Source organism: Drosophila elegans, unplaced genomic scaffold (assembly GCF_018152505.1).
Source record: "Drosophila elegans isolate 14027-0461.03 unplaced genomic scaffold, ASM1815250v1 contig_476, whole genome shotgun sequence".
Classification (NCBI taxonomy): domain Eukaryota; kingdom Metazoa; phylum Arthropoda; class Insecta; order Diptera; family Drosophilidae; genus Drosophila; species Drosophila elegans.
In genome coordinates, this window is record NW_024545863.1 from 9,097,430 (window position 1) to 9,118,521 (window position 21,092).

A 21,092-nucleotide genomic window follows, 5' to 3' on the forward strand; every position below is an offset into this window, starting at 1 on the left:
TTGTTGTATTATATTATTTTATATTGTGTTTACTGTAACTGCAATTTCCAAAAAACCAATTTTTAAAATCCTGCGAGAGACGATAGCTAAATGTTTTTCTATGTGAGAACATTTTTTTCCAATTAAAGTTTTTCCCACACTTTATAATTTTACCACCTATAATCTGGTCAACACTTTATTGTTGAGTTAAAACATCTTTGACATTTCATAGTTTTTTGTTACTTTTAGTTTATGGTTTTTATTTGTATTTCCTTTTTAATTTTTTTTTTTGCTTAAACAAACAGGAAACAATTAACTTAGCATTATTTTATATAATTAGCATTAATTAGAAATAATAAAAATATTGAAGCTTTTTGTTTTTTTTTTATCCTTTTCTATTGTTTTTATAATGTTTTTATGATAAAGTTTACAATCATTTGTTTAAATGGTACCGTTTATTCAAATAGATGTACGCGTGTATATACATTAAAGCAGCAGGGAGCGGTCGCGACCCATAGCCAAACCATCCTTAATATATATATCGCTATATAAGTAGTTGCTATTTGGCGTTGTCGCGAAAGCGCTCATATTTCCACTCTTTGTTACAACAAATTTAGTTAATTCGACTACTAAATATACATGTTACACAATGTCGCATAATGCTTTTCTGCTGTTTTGTTGTTTTATTTTAATTTACTTGATTAATGTATAATTCCATCATTTGTTTTTACGTTTACCCTTTTATTTGGATCTCTTTAAGTTTACAATTTTCTTATTAATTTCTGTTTATTTTTCGCATTTTTTATGTACATAAAAACAAAAGGAACTATATCTTTCAGTCTTTTTAGTGTGTGGTGTGTGTGTAATGTATGTAAATGTGTGTATGTGTGTCTGTGTGCAAGGGTTTTTGTGTTACGTATCTATTGTTTCGTTATGCATATAGCGTATTACATAGTTAAATTAATATAATTGTTTTTTTTTGTTTATATTTTATGTAATTTTTATTTTAGTTTTCAGTGTAAATATCGCTTGCTTCCCAGTTTTGTTTATAAAATTAGCACTAATTGTTTTTTCCTATTTTTATTTTATACATCAAAATTAGTTATAGGTTTCCTCCGGCTTACCGTTTACCTATCTCTCCCACTATTCTCGTTACAATGCCTATGATCTAAGTAACTTGTATAATTCATTTAAATATTTAGTTTCCTTGTTTTTGCTTTGCATTTATTAAATATAAAAAAAACATTGCAGATGCGTGAGTTTTTGTTTATTTCTGCTTTTCTTTGCTTTATTTTAGTAATTTAATATACGTGTTTGTATAGTTTAATATATTATAATATAAAGAGCGAAGGCAAATATCGAATACTTTTCTTGTAGTTGTTTTTTGTTTAAAAATTCCATTTGTTGCAGTTTTTGTGGATAATATAAATGTTTTTTCTGTTGCAGAAGTGGGTTAGGTTATTGCTTATTTCAGTTTTTCAAGAGAATGTTTTATGCTTTTGTGATTGATTCATGAAACTGGGTTGGACTTCGAGTTCCGTTTCTCCCCTGGAAGTCGGAGAACTGTCAGGATAGTACAGTCAGCAAACATATCACGTTCAGTTCTTAATTATGTGTAAATATGGTGTATATGGTATATAATTTGTCTATTGTTTCTTCTAAGAGCTATTGTTGAATAACTAAATTAAAGAAAAACGAAATCCCTCCGGTTTCTTTTTCATATTTGAGTAAACGGGGTGTATGGCAGATTTTGTTTTAGGTTTAGTGAAAAATGTGGTGCCGTTCTATTAATTAGTATACAAAAAGTTTTAGCTTTGTATATAGCAAGAGTTGTTTAAAAACAACAGCAGATTGTATACAATAAGTATGATGCATCAGTTACTTAAGCTCTCAGTTTGAAGTTACGTTATGGTTTCCTCTTTCTTTTAATCCTTTTAAGCTTGGCTTCAATAAAAATTAGTTTAGATGAAAAGCAAGAAAAGTTGTTGGTTTGCGTCTGCTTTTGCTAGATAGTGTTGCAGCTATACCAGAGCAGATCAAACTTTAGCCAGTTACCGTTTGTGATTCGCTTCAATTAAAATTTCTATGTACAGGGGCGGGTTGAAAATAAATAGTAAAACTACGCATAAAAAAGAGAATTATAAGTGAAATGTGAAACATCAAGCAATTTAAAACTTGTATAAATTAAACAAAAAATCACGGGGTATAAGCGTGCTAAAATTGAAAGCATTGTAACATGCACTAAAAATTATCTGAGTACATTTAAATTTAGTTATACATATGTAACTGATATATAGATAACTATAAATATCTCTAGCTAACTCAGTGAAGACAGTTGTTGTTTTGTTTTTGTATTGCTTGTTTGCTGTTTTAAAGTTAAACTATTTCTGTTTTTACTGTGGTTCCATTACGTTCTGTTATTTTTCTCTTACACTCGAATTTCTCTCTGCAATTTGGTAGGTACTACAAATTATCATAATTAATATACGTAAAAATTATGAGTTACAAGTTATAATTGGTAGAATTTGTATGTCTATTTAAACGGTACTTAGGTTGGTTGGTTGTTGGCTTTTGTACTTTTGTTATTTGCATGTAGGACTTGTTTTGCTTTTGTGTTTTTCTAGTTTTCCTCCGTTTTTCTGCTTTCACTAACGGCTCTAGTTCATTCATATAAGCAAACAAAATATGTATAGTAAATACTAAACGAATACATAAACATAAATAGGCTTATTCAAAACTATAGGTATTATACATGATGCGGTCAGGATAGTTCGATGTTTTGAAGAAAGAATCGAGTAAGCTGTACGCAATATTGTCTGGTTCCTAGCAATTCACCTGTGGTTTTAATAGATTCGTTAGTGGTTTTCATACGAACCGAAAATTAGGAAAATGGAAAAGCAAGGTGTAATTTTTTCAGTTCGGATCGAAATCAAGAACAATCGTGAATTTTAAAGAGGATTTACAAATAAATGTATTATCCTTATTATTTAATAATTTGATCAAAATAATAAGAGACTAAAATTGGTTTTTGTTTTTGTAGGCTTCATTGCTGAAAAGTCCGTCTCTACTTATACCTACATACTTTTCTTCAGTTCAAAATATTCCCACCTTGGTTTGCAGGCATAGGGAAGAATCAATATCATTGAAGCTTGGGTTGCGTCAAAAGATTGCTACTCTATATCTTTACGGCTTCCACTTATATGTAAGTCCTTCAAGCTCGTCTATTTACAAAACTACTATTTATTTAACTACAGAACTCAGCGATTACGTATCCCTTCCGATGAAACCATTGGGGGGTGGAGGCCTCGACGTGCCCGCCGGCCGCAACCAGCTCTCCTTGAGAAGGTTTGACATGTTGCCCACTCCTGACGTTCCGACTCCTGAGTTGGGATTAGTGGGCGACTTCCTCGATTGGCTAACACTGCGACTGCGAGGCGGATGAGACTTGCTGGGCACCGCTTTCTGCCTGGGTCGACTTAGCGGCATGCGTTCCATCTTGATGTGCTCCACATGCTCATCGTCCACGTCTTCATCCTCGTCCTCGTCGTCCTCATCCTGCTCGTTGTCCTCGTCAGAACTACTTTGGTGTGCATTCAACGGCGCCTGCATTGGCTGGTAGTTCGGATTTTGGCTAATGGTCACTCCCGCCATCTGAACTGGTGGCTCTTTCATGGGAACATAGTTTGGGTTGGCGCTGATTTGACCTCCTTGTGGATGCATCATCTCATAGTTTGGATTGGGACTGCTGGTCGTGAGGATGGTGGGTTGTTCACTGGCCATCGGTCCCATCAAGTCTAATGCTCTGTAGCTGGGATTATCACTGATGACGACACCGCCGCTTCCACCGATGGGCGTGGCCGAGGGGGTATAGAAGCGGGGCGTGCCTGTATAACTACCCGCCGAACCACTGCCACCACTTTCGATGGTTCCCAGATTGCCCATGGCCACCGGGTGACTCGTCAAGTTTGAGTTGCTGCTAGTACTCGGTGCATTGGAGGCATTGCTCTTATAACTGGCATTGCTCCCTGTGCGCTTGTGATTGAAAAGATGGCGGTTAATCATGTTGGCTTGATTACGCAGAGTATCCGCCACCACTCTTTTGAGATAGCGTCCTGTGTGAGAACTGGCATTGGAACTGGCGGCCGAAGCCGTCGAAGGCTGCAATGAAGATCCACCGATGACTTCATCCGGCATGGAACTGCTGATGATGACAGGCTGCCGTCCTTTTCTTGGTAGCAAATGTTGCTCTCCACTCAATTTTCCACCGCCACCAGTGCTACCACTTCTGCTCGTTGGCAGTTCCGCGCATTTTGGACTCGGATCGTAGATCTCATATCCCCTCTCAACGCCCAAAGCCTCCGGATCTGGCTGAACGTAGGCCGCTGCATCATCACTTGCCATTGGTTGGCTCTGAAAAGCAGTTGGCATCGCATTTTGGCCATCGGGAGTACTGCTCGCGATGAATCCCGACTGCAGGCTGAACGGCGAGTGGGTCGCCTGGTCATCCACCAACGCAATTGGGCTCTCAGCCGGTTGATCTAAGGATGAATTTTGATCCATGTTGGATTTGTAATCGCCCATTCGCAAGGGTGTAGTTGCATCCTCCTGCTGTTCGACGTCCGGCTGATCCTGATCTAAGGGGACCGCCGCAAATGCATCCAGCTGACTGCGCTCCTTTCTCTCCTTTTCGCGGTGGTGCAGACCCACCTCCGAGTGATAGAAGGAGACATCCTTGAAGTCCGAATCGGGACATTGTTGCTCGAGATACGCAATAATATCAAGGAAACTGGGTCGGGCCGATGGCCTATGATGCCAGCACCTTTGCATTAGGCGATGGAGCAAATCTGGACAATTCTCCGGTCTCTCCATCACTCCGCCTTCAATGACGAACCGCAGCACTTGCTCGTTGGAAAATCCTTGATATGGCTGCGCCGCCAAAGTTGCCATTTCCCATAGAACCACGCCGAAGCTGAACACATCACTGGCACTGGAGTAGACACCATCTCTTAGGCTCTCCGGTGGCATCCATCGCACTGGTAGCAGGCCTTTGGTTCCCTTGCGATAATAATCCGTTTCGTAGACATCCCGGGTCATGCCAAAGTCACCAATTTTTACTGTCAAATCCTCGGCCACCATACAGTTGCGTGCGGCAAGGTCACGATGCACAAACTTTTTGGCCGCCAAATATGCCATGCCGTCCGCAATCTCAATGGCCATTTGGTAAATCCTTCCATAAGTTGGCGGCTGAACGTTTCCAGTTACACCAATTCGATTAAGATACGCCATCATGGCTTCATCCCGTTCCTCTGGCCGATGGGCTCGCAGATAGGACTTGAGGTCGCCCTTCTTCATCAGCTCCATGACCACTAAAGCGGGCTGACCCCTCGAGCAGACTCCCAGTAAACGAACCACGTGGTAGGTGTCAAATTCCTTCATGACACTCGCCTCACTCAGAAAATTGGTTCGCTCGCGATCCGTGGCATTTTCGTTAACCGTCTTGATGGCACACTCCCGATCAACGCCATTGCCGGACATGGCCTTTAGAATACCCTCGTACACCATACCAAAGGATCCCTGGCCAAGAGGAGCCAGCTGGATAATGTTCTCCCTCAGCACCTCCCAATCGTCGGGGATATACTGCATGCTCGCATAGAACGGATTTACTTCTGTGTTCATATGGAGTTCGTTGGAGGGACCTTTCTTACGTAAATGCCGGACGTAGGCCATTAGGATGGCGATCAACAGTGCACCGGCTAACCCGGAAAACCATATAAAGTACTTTCCATAGCTCAGTGGGGCCTGTTTGGGATAGAGATAGAAAGTATATTTCAGTGGAAATTACATTGTAATATTCTTATCATTATTAATTTCTGATTTTCTCCACATCCCTAAAGATGTAGTCCCTCCCTAAACGAAAAGTTTTTGCACAGGAAGGAAGCGCTTCCACCCCATTAAAGTATAAATATTTTTGTCGATCTAGCCTTGTTAATTTCAAAACGTTGCCGCGCCCACTCTTTAAAATCTGATAGCTGAGTAACGGGTATGGGTCGGGGGACTCGACTGTAGCGTTATTTCTTGCTTGAGTTGAATTTAGTTGGAATACGACCTTTTAAAGTAGATCCTTTTAACCTAAACAGTAGGTTAGTCTATACTGAGGTAAAAACTGTGATGCGATTTCTCTCTTTAAAAACGGTCACCAAAAACCGCCAAATAAAATAAGAAAGAGTCTATATAATCTTTGCCAGTTTACGACATGCATCAGAAGTCGGACATTAGCATGATTAGCATGATCATTAAGGATCAAAAACGCTTTCTTCTATTATTAATTTAAAGAATCAATTTACAATTTACAAATTTGTTGTTAAAATCTACATGAATTTCCCCATACTTCAAAGAGTTTTCCATTTAGAGATTACGGTCTTTGTAGGGATGTTTTTCTTAGTCCAAAATCTATAATTCAAATTGACAGCATCTACTGATAACCCAGGTACTCGTTTTCGCCTATATATACATTTTCTCTCGACGTTAAAAACTTTTTTTTTAAGCAAAAAAAATGCAAACTCCGAAAAGCCGAAGTTTATATATCCTAGCAGCTATTACAAGAATTAATTATTCTTAAAATCAACTATAATTTCATTTGGCGATTTTCCACTGTATGCGAAAATCGATGTCCGTTCTTAATACAATTGGAATCGTTTACAATAACAATATTAAATTATTATTATATTTCAAAGTAAATGTCTATAAATTGAAGCAGCAAAGTTATATTCTTTAATTATTTTTACGAATGTTCTTATGGGAGCTGTTTAGAATAGTCGATCGCAATGGCCAAATATACTACCTGTTATCTGACAAAGTAATGCTTATGATTCATATGTATATGTCGGATCGAGCCGAATCGGACGACTATAGCGTATAGCTCTCATAGGAACAGTCGGAAAAATAATGAAAACAAATTATAACTTAAATTATTAAATTATTAAATATTACAGATTTACGGTTTTAATTTTAATAAAATCTGACGACTTTATCATGTAGCTCTCATGGAAACAAACAATATATAAAAAAATAAATATAAACAAAATGTATCTTCCCAATTTTTTAATTTTTTTTTTTAATTCATTTTGACATAGTAATAAATTGATAGTTCAGAATTACGCTTTTAATTTTATTATCGAATATCGGTATATCTGTCATAGGAACGATCGAATAAAATGAAAATTGTCAAAACTTCAATGTTTTAAAACATACATATACGCATATAAATCGAATTTTAGATTTTTTAAAGAGTATTAAATTTTCAAAAACCTTATTATAGCTATGAAGAAAAATATAAAAAGTTTCAGAAAGAATCACATAAAAATTTTGTTGATCAGGATCAATAGCCGAGTCGATCTAGCCATGTCCGTCCGTCTGTACATCTGACTGTCCGTCCGTATCAACGTCAAGATTTATTTCTACAAATACATTGTACTCTACCGAGAAAAACAAAAAAAAAGTATCCCAACACTGTTTATTTATCGATCGCAACTCTGTCTTAAAACAAATCAGGGGGGAGAATTATGGTAAATAGCTGACGGATAACCCCATTTCGTTTGGATAAAATAATTGCATAGCCCACCTCCACTTCTCTGTATTCCGGGTCAGTGAATAAGCCGTATCCCGCTAGTGAGTTGGCTCGCACCCGGAAGCTGTATTTTCCTTCGTTTAGTTTCAGCGGGTAGCCGAAGGTCTGATTAAAACTCTCCACAGGGATGCACTTCTTTTCTTCCACTTGGTCAGGTTTCTGCAGCCTGTAGGCCACTTCATAAGTGACAATTTCGCCATTAGGATCGGCAGGTGGTTTCCAGAAGATCCGCACCGAAGACTCCGTGTTATTGGCAGGTTCTAGACTTACAATTAGGTCTGCAGCGTCGTCAGCATGTTCTAAAAAATAAATAATCATTAATTATAAATTAAAAAGAAATCAAGTTATACAAGATGAACACCAGAAAATCCTAACTTCCTGATAGGGGGATCCAGTGTACCATGTAAACCAATATTGGTGAAAAATCTAACTCAGGATTTTTGACATACTAAGCCATTTTTTGTAACAAAAAAAGCCAATTATTAAAAACAACGGAAAACAACAGTTAAAAAAAATAACAAAGTTTAATGTTTTCGTTCAAGATAGAATCGAGAGTAGGTACTTCGTGTTGTCAAAAGGCATAACATTTTTTATCATATAATATTTTAAATAACACAAATGTTACGTGTTACGTGGAGGTCGTGAACAGGTTTTTAAAATTGCAAACACACATATGTACATTAAAATATTTTGCATGACTATCAAGGCTCCTGTTTTCTACCATTCAAGGTTTTTAGCCCCAATATGCGTCAGATTTTGTAACGTATAGCCCTTAAAAACAAATGTTTTTGAGACATATTGAACAAAACGATTGTTAGTAGTTGCTTAGAAATAAAACAGAGACGTAACTTCTAGACTGTGAGAGGGGCATATTTACCCAATAAAATGGGTTTTTGTCCAGTTTTACTTATAAACTGCTTACCATTTTTTTAAAAACAGTTCTTAAATAAACTACAATTATTTTGTCCACTTACCCTTTTTTTTGGTGGTTGGAAAGACAGGATCATATTTACTGCAGAACGGGCCTTTATCCCTATCACCAGCCATTTCTTTTCTACAGGCTACCACAAAGATGGTGTAGCGGGTGAAGTGGCGCAGATTGTTAAAAACAAAAGACGTTTGATTGGGCGGCAATTCTTTCGCAAACACCTCATAGAACTTTCCATTTGTAGACAAAGTTGCCTCATCCTTATAGGTGGTCTCGTTATTCTTTTCGGAGCTAGTTTCGGAATTATCTGTGAGAGAGCGCACATGGCGGAGCAGTACACTGCCGTGCATATCATCCAAATCAGGCTCTAGGGCGATGTCTCGTTTTCGACGGATTGGATTCTTAGCTCCAATAGCATTTGCAATACCATTGGAGTTAAGGGCTGCATCTTGAGCTGCATCTTTGTTCATATCTTGTTCTGTTTTGCCCATTCGCATCCTCGGAACGAAGATAAAGTTTTGTAGCGCGTTTTCAAACCCCATGCCGGCTTGACGGAACCGGTCGTCATAGTCCTGGTTGCTGGTCTTCTTGGAGCCCTCTACGCACTTGCAGTCACCAGACAACGGATCCGGTGTTTTTTTGGTAGGAGTTGTCGCCGGCAGCTCGTTGTCCATAGCCTTAGCAAGTGCTGCAAATATAAACATTTTTATTTATTACTTCAGACTTCATGTTTCGGTTAAACTAGGTGGTAATTCTTAATATTGTTTAAGCTTACGTTCAGTACAGTAATCCCGGTTGATGTTTCGGGATGGTCGGCTAATCAGTTTTGCTTTTATGAAGAAGCGTGTCAGTTCACCGTTAGGATTACTGTTGTAGCTCCAAGTAACGTTCTGTATATGAAAGAAAATTAAGTTCATTAATTGTAAATAACAATAAAAACAACTGAAAAAAATGACGAAATGAACTTAACGTAAACAAAACCTAACGGGTACAAACTCGCCCAGGAGAAATAATGGACAAAGAAGGTGGACGAGGACTTACAAGGACTAAGCGGAGCCAACAATCTCAAATATCAGAGAAGGCTCAAAACCTTCTGCTTCACAACAATTTAAAGCTAAGCGGATGCAACTTGATTTTGACAAGATTGTAGAAGATGACAGCATCAGTGACGACTCATCACTTATGTATTGTGGTACGATTATAAATCCCATACAAACACTATTTTGTTTTAATGATATCGATTAAATTCGAAACAATTTGCTATTCTAGAAATTTCTTGAAAAAATAGGTGTCTTCGCAAAGCTACTTTGTAAAACATTTTCAAAAACTTAAATCTGCAGATCCAAAGATTATTATGTTCCACGAACGGTTAGGTCAAACCATAAAGGCAGCAACATTTCTTGGATTCTGTCACAATAAAGTTCTAGACACCACACTAATTGTCTCAAGTCCAGACCAAATCTAAGTACTACTGTATAGCTTAAAGCATTGGGTGTCGACAAGCGTTGGGAATATACATCCCAAAATAAGCTCTGTACATTTGGTCAAGATAGAAATCACATTTTGAAAGACTGAAACGTAAAGCAGCCAACTGAATATTCAATATAAACTTTTTGTTCCATAAGGGCAAAAACCTAGCCTAGACATCAAAATTCCTTACACTTACTGCAACATTTATTTTCGTTGTAACAACGCGTTACTAAAAGTTATGCCCGTCACACAATAGGACCTCAAAAAACAATCGACACATACGCTTTGCTAGACGATGCTTCGACTTTTTAATTAATTGATGAGCAACTAGCGACTGAAAAATCTTTTAAAAATGCACTGGACTAACAACGAGGTGTATGAGCAAGCGGACTCCAAGGAAGTTAGTGGATATCAAAAGTAAAGTTCAAGTTAACATAAACAAAACCAGTCGTTGACAATCCGCGACCAGGCACGTTAAGCTACCTAAAACAACAAAAATGAAAATACTGCCATCTGACACTACTTCAATTCCGCACATTCTTAACAAATGTATCGCACTCAACCTTTTCAGTTTCGAAAATCTAAAAAAAAATTAATACAATTTTTAAAAACAACTAACTTAATCTAATTAAAAATATATTAAATTATAATTAAGCAACCTGGCCGAAAGTTTAAGCAGCTATGGCCGAAACCCACAAACAGAGTCCAACACATAAGGTCTATCATGTCGCAGAGTGAAGTGACAGACGAATTAAGTGATTTGAAATATACTTGAAAATTGGAACCTACATTCCAAATCTGAATCCTAAATCAATAGCTTTTGTAGTTTCATAACTTTGTTGCTACCCATACACAGAGCTCGAGATATTGTTACTTATAACATACATTTTTCCTATTAGTGCATAGGGAATATAATAATCTTCGGCATACCGAAGCTTTCTTCCTTTCTTGTAAAACTTTAAAATGCCATACTCACAATTTTTGAGTCGGAGACGGCAGTGGCCACAACGTCCGTCACCTTCGACGGTTGGCCAGGGCTTGTTTTGAAGTGCTCAACCTCACTCTCAGCGTTGGTCGGCTCTGAGGATATGGCCATTGTGCGAACGTAGTAGGCGTACCATGTATAAGGTTTTAAGTCGCTTATCCATAATTCACCGCTCTTTTCGGGAGAGCTGACCTTCCAGCGATCGTCACATGGATCGTCACTGCTCTTGGTGGCGGTCTTATTCGGATCGATCATATGGTAGAAAACGAAACCGATAAAGGCCCGAGGGTCCTTGAAAATTACCGTCGCATTAGAAGGCTTTTGGGGATCACCTATCTCCACCTTCGACGTGACCTTTAACATGGCGAATTCAGACGAAATAGATTGCGCTGTGACGTTTAGAATGCCAGTCCCACCTGTGAATATAATCATACCGATTAGTTTTTGCCAAACGATGAAACGATGTATTGTTCTAATAAAGATTAAAGAGGAAACTTTTATCTCCAGCATCGATCGTGATAACTCACAAGATCCACGGTTTCCGTTTGAGTCTGTTGCAACGTCGCGCTTGTCGAAGAACTCGGGCTTGGAAGCCAGCATGGGCAATAGCTTGTTGATCGTGGATACACAAAGTTTTGGATTGAAATGAAAAAAGACACCGCCATTCCTAATAAAAACCGTTTGGTTGGGGTTCCAGAGCTCTTCCAGGTCGCGGTTTTCCAGCACATACAATGCGAACTTTTCTTTGTCCGTCAGCCACTGGCCGCTAATCTCAGTCAAGGACTGAAAGAATTTTAAAGATTTCAGGCCGTAGGTTAGGTGAACCATTAGGGAGCTTTCAATTCTATGGACGGCAGAGAGGCTATTTGTCAATTCTTGCATGACGTGAGCTGGAAAAGAAAATTTATATGTATATATATAAATTAAATTGGTAACCTTTTTTAAACCAATATATATTTTTTTTTTTTGTTATAGAGCTAAGTCTAAGAACATTTATAAACAACTTACCACCGCTTTCACGCTTGATACTGATAATAAGGGCACCTTTTCCGGTTAATATGGTGCAGCCGTGGAACTTTCGCGCCCGCTCTAAGCTGTCGATTAACTCGGCAGGACACCTCTTCTCGCACTTGCCACCAGGACAGGGTACGCACGTATAGTTTGCGATTTGGTAACCCGTTGGACAGCGATGGGTGCATTTCCCTTCGTAGGGGACCGACGGAAACTCTTGTTCAGATTCAACCTTTGATTTCTTCAAGCACTCCTCCGCCGTAATGCAACGGCTTTCGTACTGCAAAAAAAATATAATATATTTATTCACACTGCGGCATTTAAAGAATAGGCCTTACTCGATAAAAGTTTTTCGGACAGGTCTCCACACAGATGTTGTTGAAGGACACATTTCGACAGCCGATGCACCTTTCGATCCCATTCCTATCTCTGATGCAGCCACCCAAACAGTCCTTGTGGCAGCATGTGTGCTCATCAATGCAGTTGTTTCGGCACTCGGCGGGACAAACTTAAGAACCAAGAACGGTAAATATTAGTAAAATGAAATTTTCTGGCCAAATTTCAGTTCTTTTGGTCAACTCACTTGTCTGGCAACTTTTGCTATCCCAGCAGAAACGCGTTTGATTAGACGAATACTCCCGACAACTGGCGTGAAGCTCTCCGCCGTTTGAATTTTGATCCTCTCCAATTCTCACCTCCCCCGGGCACTTAGTGTCCTTGCAATCCTGCGGCTTGGCGTTCTCCAATAGCACAACTTGAAACTGTGAGTCGTTCTCCGACATAATGTGCTGCCAGTCGATAGTCTTATCAAAACACAGTTTTTGATTCTTCTCAATTCGTACACCACCGTTTGCTATTGATCGCAGCTTGGTTAGCCCCAAATCCGTAAGGTCCATATTGGAGTAGACGATAAAGGCGTAACCGTCAAACAGTTTGAGGCCTCTAATGAGGCTTAGATTGGGGAAAATCTTCGACAGAGAGTGCAGCCCGGAAACGTGGTAGATAATAACGAATTCAGTCACCTCGGTTAGTCTTGGAAACGATTTGTTCAGTGGGCTGACGTCGTTTATTAAGTCGATCAGAAGAAAGCCCTCAATGACCGTACAGTTCTCCAGTTGGTTGAAGTTAGAGGCCAGGTTCTTAATATCCATCGATTTGCAAGCTGTAAGGTTGAAAGGAAAACTATTAGTTTCTGACGGCAGATACCATGGTATTGGTCAGTCTCAACTTAAAACAAAATAACAACAAATAACTACACAGGGGTGCTGCAGAAATCAGTTCAGCTTTAACTCCGACCTAATTCAATTCATGGCCTTATGACATCACTTTGTTGGGCTCATTTTGTATACCATTGCAGAGGAGATTATAATTTTACTCAGAAGTTTGCAACGCAGTGAAGGAGACATTTCCGACCCTATAAAGTATATATATTCTTGATCAGCATCACTAGGAGAGTCGATCTTGCCATGTCCGTCTGTCTCTCCGTCCGTCTAGTCTCTCAGTTTTAAAGCTATCTGCATGAAACTTTCCCAAAAGTTGTCTTTCTATTGCAGGTAGTACATTAGTCGGAACGAGCCGGATCGGACGACTATAGCATATAGCTCCCATAGGAACAATCGGTAAAATAAATAAAAAAAATTACAGCTTTGCTTACAACAAACAGTAATGATTAAATATTTCAGAACTACGCTTTAAATTTCATCAAAATCTGATATAGATATGGGATCTACAAACAATACAAATAATAAAAAACATGTTTTTTTTAATATACATTTTTTACTTTGTAATTTTTTTAAAAATTCCTTTAGACTTTTTAATAATTTGACTGTTTAGAATTACGATTTTTATTCTATTAAAATCGGAAAACGATATTGAATAGCTGCTACAGAAACTATAGAATAATTGAGCTGCACATCATCACAGCTTCAATGCTTTTAAACATTACGCAAGTAAATCATAATTTTATTGTTTTAAGAATATTTAATTTTTGAAAAAGCTGCAAGGGTATATGAACTTCAGCTTGCCGAAGTTTGCTTCCTTTGTTTTTCAACGCTTTTCTCAGACTTTTCGATTTAACGTTATTGCGAGCCAGTAAAGTTTTGTAAAGTTTTGCTCATTTTTTGGAGTTTTGGACAGAACGAATTGCAATGCAGAGGCTAATTTAATGTGTTTTAAAAACATTTTGCAACTAAAATAGGGTAATATAATATTTTATACAACGGTAAATTAATCAGTGCAAGCCCGAAACCGTTTCAAAAGCAGAATAAATATTAAAACTCTGTTGGGTTCGAAGAAAATAGAAAAGGTATAAAAAAATATTTTTAACATTTAAAGGTTAAAATTGCAAACCTTTTAGAGTTAAAATCAGGCAGATAAACATATTTCAACAATAATGTTTTCATCCAACGTTTAAAAGCAAGGTTGACCGTGGACTTTTTACTAACAAAATCGCAAGCAATATGTAGTTGACCGAAAGCGAGCAACTCGAAAAAGGTGATTCGCTCAGACAGAGATCGTGTGCTTTTTGTCAATATGCATACTGCGTTGGGTAAATCGGTTAAATTCGCGAGCTCTGCTTTATAAGCTTCAATGGATCCGTCAGTGAATAAAATCGTCAGTGTCATAGCGCCGTCAGCTGTGCGACTGCCCTCCTTTTTCCGCTGACTTAAAATCGCTGACTATCAGCTTTTTGACTAACTGTTCCAATAAAACTGGGTTGAGACATGAAGACTCGTATCTTTCCACAAAGGTTTCATAATTTCAGATTATCCATAACCAATTGAACACTAAAAAACTCAAGTAATTGAAATAAGTGTCTTAGTAAATCTTAAACGAAACCGTTAGATCACTTCGTTACTTAAAAGTATCAATCAACGGACTCTCCATCGATGTCAGTCCGATTCGGATTATCAAAGTTAGTGCCAGGACCATTACCTTTTAGTTCGAGTTAGAAACAGATCTTTAAGACCAAAATATGTTGGGGACCTTATTTTACATTTCATTTTGGCAGCTAATTGTGTTAAAACAATTGACAGGATTTTTCCTTAGCCAAGAAATGCCATATAATGGCATTACTCACAGAAAAACTATTCAAAAATTATGAGAACTCGTTAGTACATTTATCTAACTGTTTTATGGGGGTTTCTAAATTGTGGACTCAAAAAATAAACTTACTTAGGAAAAGAAGAAAATATTTTTTACATTGGTAGATTTTTTTTATAAAGAAATCGATTATTTGACTTCTTTTTATAGATAACTGTCTTTAGAACACACGAAATTTCAATTCAAAATCTTGCAAATAACGAGCAAAACTTTGTAAGCGTACTCTAAGTGATTCAAGACAGACGATTTCAGCACTAGTCACGATGTTTTCACAATTATTTCATATGGAATAATGCTTAAGGAAGAAATATTAACAAGAAAGAAAGTAAAATTCGGCAAGCCGAAGATCATTTAGCCTTGCAGCTATTACAAAAACTAAATATTCTTGAAAACATTAAAATTATGATTTACTTGCGATATGTTTAAAAACATTGAAGCTATGATGATTTGAAGCTTAGTTATTCGATAGTTCCTATGGCAGCTATATGATTAATAATAAGTCAAAAAGAATTAAAAAAAATATTACAAAATAAAAGTTACATTAAAAAAAAAATGTATATATTTTTATTGTTTCCATGAGAGCTATATGATATAGTCGTCCTTTTTGAATGAAATTTAAACCGTAATTCTGAAATATTTAAACATATCTATATGTCGAAGAACTAAAGCTCCCCACAAATCCGGACGCAGAAATCGTGCGAGAATGCTGGAGAAATAAAGGGCTTCCAGATCAAACTGTAAACAAACTGATCTTGGACCCACGCAAAGCCGAGACACTGTGAACTACACCGCACGGGCCACGAGCTCAATCGATTAATAGGCGGACTTTGGCGGACTGCAAAAACAGGACGCAGTGGATCTTGGACATGACATACACAGGCTATACACAGTGCGAGAATGAGAGCGAATGTGTGTGCGCAAAATCAGCTAGAACAAATATTGTCAAGTGCCAGGAGTCTACGGATCAAGATGGCAAGGTCGAGACGCCGAACGACCCAATATAAATTTGGTTGTACGAGCCCACAACCTCTCTGGTCTAGCCGCACATTTACATACATACATAGCGATCAAGACATAAACATTAATTCTTTACAGATGGACAGATACTTATCTTTCGCTAGTACCTATTAAAATGACAGAACTCCTAAAAATTGTAGGACCCTCCTATTATATTAAGAACCCGTTTTCAAACAATAAATGTATCAAAAACTGCAAATTGTAAGGATAAAATAAGCAAATAACTAAAGCTTTTTATAGTTTACAAGGAGTTTGGAGTTCTGTGCACCCAGGAAATTTGTCCGCTAATGCGTTTCCACTGATTCGCAAGCTAAATAACGAAACAAGAAGGGACTTCGACAATCCGAAGTTCATATACCCTTGCAACTATTGCAAAAATTAAATATTCTTGAAAACTTTACAATTTACATGCGTATATGTTTAAAATCATTGAAGCTATAATGATTTGCAGCTCACTGCGTTGCAAACTTCTAACTCAAATTATAATACCCTCTGCAAGGGTATAAAAAAATACATTTTTTGAAACTTTAATTATTTTTGGCAAGTTACTTGATTTTTTTCAAAATTTTAATAAAGAACGATTATGATGAATTTACGTCCGGTAAGTTTGGTAACGAAAAAAATGTAGCCCCCATATTCACAGATGGAAAAAGTGGCTTTAAGTTGAGTTTGGAGTCATCTTAATATTTCTCGATTTCTACTCGCGAGTTTGCTAAGTGTAAACGGAAGTTCTGAGTAACTGCGTTAAGTCCAATAATGATGGGGAACTCGCGTAAGCATAATTTTTCTATAAAGCCAATAAAAAAAATGTATCTATTCGAATATATGTTAAGTATGTACATACGTATTACATTTTGAGCCAATCGCATTGTTCCGTTTGATTGGCTCCTAGGCGGTCGTGACTGCGTTGATACCGATAGTGCATTCAGATTATTGGTTATATCGTTGTGTGGCAGATGCTGCGCTTCCTGTTGCAACACAACTGACGCTGTGGCATGAATGGTTAAGAGATTGAGGGCTAACATCCAAATTAGACTTCTAATCCAATAATGGTAATGGCGCAAACCGTAAAACCACTCTTGCTTATCTGGCTGTTGTTTTTGTTTTTGTTGTGGTGTGCCACTATTATGTTTTAGTTGTTGTTGGTTGTAATTGTTAGGGCTTAAACTCAGTCTTGTTGTTGCTGCTGCCAATGCTTGTATCAGCAATAGGAATTTTGTATAATTTAAATTTTTTTGATGAGGTTGCTGCCGTCGGCGTCGTTTGATGAAAATGCCACAATTTAACATAAGCAGCAACAGCGATTGCATCGTTCGCAATATATTGTGACAATTGCTAAAGATATTGAATTTTTCGCGCCGCCGTCGATTGTTTTTCATGCAGTCATCGTCGTTTTCATTGCTGCTTCGGTTTCCACTGCATTTTACGCCCATTTTCTTTCCAGTTGATTCCCCTTTTGTTGTGAACCAGCTTTTGAAACCAGTCGAAATTGTTTCTACACAAACGAATTTTTTTTCGAGAACGATGCAGTCGGGTGCGTCAAAATAAATATTTACAATTTCAATGCCATTCGTACTGATGCTGCTACTTTTAGCTTCAACACTGCTTGCAGACATATCCAAGCCTTCCACTGATTGCCGGCAGCAGCATGTATCCAGCAACATTTCTTGTCGACACAAAATACAAATGTTGCCAATCGTATTTGTTGTTTTTGCTGCGCCTATTGTTGATAATACCTCATCAGCTGTTGTTGCTGCCATTTCGCTCTCTAACTTGATTTTTTCGCGCTTTAACTTGCTTTTGGTCGCTTGTCGTTGCATATTGCACTTATCCGGTGTTTTTATTCGTTCCTTTTTTTTTTTAATTGCAGTTTCTTATGAGTTTTTCATTTGGGTCTCTATCGCAACCCCTGCTAAGTAATCATCTTTCTTCAAGCTCTCGTACGCTGCCCGTGTCACTGATACAGCGAAATAAGCTATGGTTTGTTCTGGCTTTGACTTTGTCGACGTCAGTTGGAATGATATTTTTCTCGTTATATTCCGATTTCGCACTGTAACGAGTCAGAACAATGATTATTAGTTAAATAAATTAACAAATAATTTATACAAAAACTAATTACTAAAAAAGCTATCATAATTTTCGATTATGGCAATTCTAAAATAATAAACCATTACTATTTATTCAAGTCAGTTAAAATACTCTTGCAGCTATTGCAAAAAGTAAATATTCTTGAAAATATTAAAATTATGATTTACTTGCGTGTATGTTTAAAAATATTGAAGCTATGATGATTTGCAGCTCCATTATTCGATAGTTCCTATGGCAGCTATATGATATTGTTTTCCAATTTTAATAAAATTAAAAACATAATTCTGAACTGTCATATTATATATAAGTCAAAAAGAAAAATAAATTACAAAATAAAAAAGTTACATTTAAAAAAAAAAAATGTATTATTTTTGTTGTTTCCATGGGAGTTTTATGTTATAGTTGTCCGATTTTGTTGAAATTTTAAAACGTAGTTCTTAAATATTTAACCATTAGTATTAGTATAAAAAGAAACAGCAAATAATTTTTTATCATTATTTTTTCCTATTGTTCCTTTGGGAGCTATATGCTATAGTCATCCGATCCGGCTCGTTCCGAACTATATACAACTTGCAGAAGATATACAACTTTTGGGAAAGTTTCATGCAGATAGCTTTAAAACTGAGAAACGGACGGACAGACGGACATGGCTAGATCGACTCTCTTGGTGATGCTGATCAAGAATATATATACTTTATAGGGTCGGAGATGTCTCCTTCACTGCGTTCCAAACTTCTGACTGAAATTATAATACCCTCCGCAAGCTATAAACAGCGAGGCTATAATTTCATTCAATTCATATTCTTGCATTGGGAAGACGATAATGGAAAGTCAAACGCAAAATTTCTTTTTAAATTCTTTTTTTAATTCTTTGTCTTTGACAGAAATTAATGAAAGTAAAAGAGAATTCCGCTTGTCTCCCTTTAAGAACGAGCATAAAAAAAATCAAACTATTGATTTATATAAAAACGAAAAGTTGCCTAGCGCAACTTTGAAACTCAATATACTTTGCAATTATATAACTAAATATCACAACTTTCCATGAATGAATAAAAACGTGTTAACAATATTCGGTTATCTCTTGGTAAACAATGTAGAAAAATGTAGAGCTGTTATCCGGAACTCGAGATAAAAACAAGACAGTGCTATAGTCGAATTTTTCCGATTATAAGATACCCGTTACTCAGCAGACAACTTTAAAGTAAATATTCAACAATCAGGGTCTAGGTGCCAGAGCAAAAGCGTGCATTAAAAAGTTATTGACTTTAAAATATTTTTGTAAAGGAATAAGTTATGGAGAAATTATTCCAAAAGAAATTATGTCGATAGGACCGCTTAAATATTAAATCGGAAAATAAAATTAACAAATTAACAAGGATATAAGAACAGCAAAGTTATAATTTTTTTGCATTTATTTTTCCGATTGCTATATGCTTTAGTCGACCGATCCGGCTCCGTCCGGCTTATGTACTACCTGCAATAGAAAGTCAACTTTTGGGAAAGATTTATGCACGGACAGACGGACAGACGGATGGATACCCGGACAGACGAAGTTCCAACAAAAATAATAATCATAACAATAACAGGAACATAAGTGTCGGCATTGACGCAATATCCGGCAGAAGAGAGCAAAAAGAATGGAGTGAATGACCAAAAGAGAGACAGAGACCGAAGCCAAAAGCCAACAACATTCCAATCCGAAACAAAGTTGCCAGTCAAGTTAAGAAGCAACGACTGCAAAACGAATGAATAAGACGGAAAAGAACAGTCTTTAATAAACGATGACGAAAAATAAGATGCTGAAAAAAAATTCCAGTTCAATGGTAACACATTGAAATATTTGATCAATTTTTTTTTCGTGTTTCAAATCGACCAAAAAGAAGCAAAACAATAATATTATTACATTATGATAATCGAAGATAAGGCCACACTCACTGGGAGATATGACTAAACGAAAACCTGCTTAGACCGATCGAAATTCCAACTGTGTATTGATGGGTCGATGATGATCAGCTGCTTTCGCCATATCTCATTGATAATATCTCAATTCTCTCCGGTTTGTCACAGCATCGCATTTTTTGGTTTTTTAGTTTGTCAATGCTTTATTTAAGCCTTTATCAAAATGGTTAACTAAATATTTAACAGATAGTTGGTGCTGTGAATATATGCGAAACTGGGGGATGAACAATTTACCTGACTAAAAGGTGTTTAGTATTATAAAATTTAAAAGACGAGTTAAAGCAACTGGCAAAAATATATTGCGAACAAATGTCATTTCACAGCGATTGAGTAAACTTCTATAACACAAGTTAACAGTTCTTTCGTTCTGTCTCCCAACATCAGATCCACTGTGCTCCGGAGCATGATGCAACTATAAAAGGTGGACTCAACGCACGAGCTGCTGTCTTTTTGAGGACTTGTATTTTTTTTCGTTAGTCAAACGGGCGAAAGAATAACGATTGCTATCTCTTTCTAGAGTAGTCTCCCAAAAATGTATTGTCCTCGGCAGAGCTGATGAGGCCCCCTTGTATAGTTGCATCATGACCCAGGGCAGTGGTCAACGTGGACCTATATATCTCTGGAGTGGTCAGCAGGTCGGCAAACATACCATAACATGCTTGCAATTCTTTGGGTGAGTAATGTGCACGGCGAAACTTTTCATCGTGTGTGTGCCTCTGCCGCTGCGCTACTGCTGCTCTGCCGACTTGGCCTTGGCCTATAATCCAGGGATAGCCCTTTGCCGACCACTGGACTGAAGCATATAGTTATAGTATGTGTGCCGACCACTGTCCCATCTAATGATCATAGAATAGTGTTTTGACAGCGGAGCGCCGGCAGACCAACGGCAAATAACCTAATAAATCAATAGCTTTTAAAAGCTATTT

General features: G+C 37.4%; 1 protein-coding gene across 1 annotated transcript in view; it reads right to left on the minus strand.

The window, feature by feature from the left end:
* Window positions 1-415: 415 nt before the first annotated feature.
* The window catches only part of LOC108141042 (insulin-like receptor), a 60,582-nt gene continuing 39,905 nt past the window's right edge, over window positions 416-21,092 (minus strand). Inside the window, exons 4-13 of the mRNA XM_017264174.2 lie at window positions 16,964-18,169; window positions 12,584-13,162; window positions 12,339-12,508; window positions 11,998-12,280; window positions 11,517-11,879; window positions 10,981-11,405; window positions 9,310-9,424; window positions 8,581-9,222; window positions 7,601-7,905; window positions 416-5,778 (exon numbers count right to left, since the gene is read on the minus strand). Coding sequence (XP_017119663.1) covers window positions 3,244-5,778; window positions 7,601-7,905; window positions 8,581-9,222; window positions 9,310-9,424; window positions 10,981-11,405; window positions 11,517-11,879; window positions 11,998-12,280; window positions 12,339-12,508; window positions 12,584-13,162; window positions 16,964-17,939 — 6,393 coding nt within the window. The 5' untranslated portion in view covers window positions 17,940-18,169 and the 3' untranslated portion in view covers window positions 416-3,243. The remainder of the gene's footprint in view (window positions 5,779-7,600; window positions 7,906-8,580; window positions 9,223-9,309; window positions 9,425-10,980; window positions 11,406-11,516; window positions 11,880-11,997; window positions 12,281-12,338; window positions 12,509-12,583; window positions 13,163-16,963; window positions 18,170-21,092) is intronic.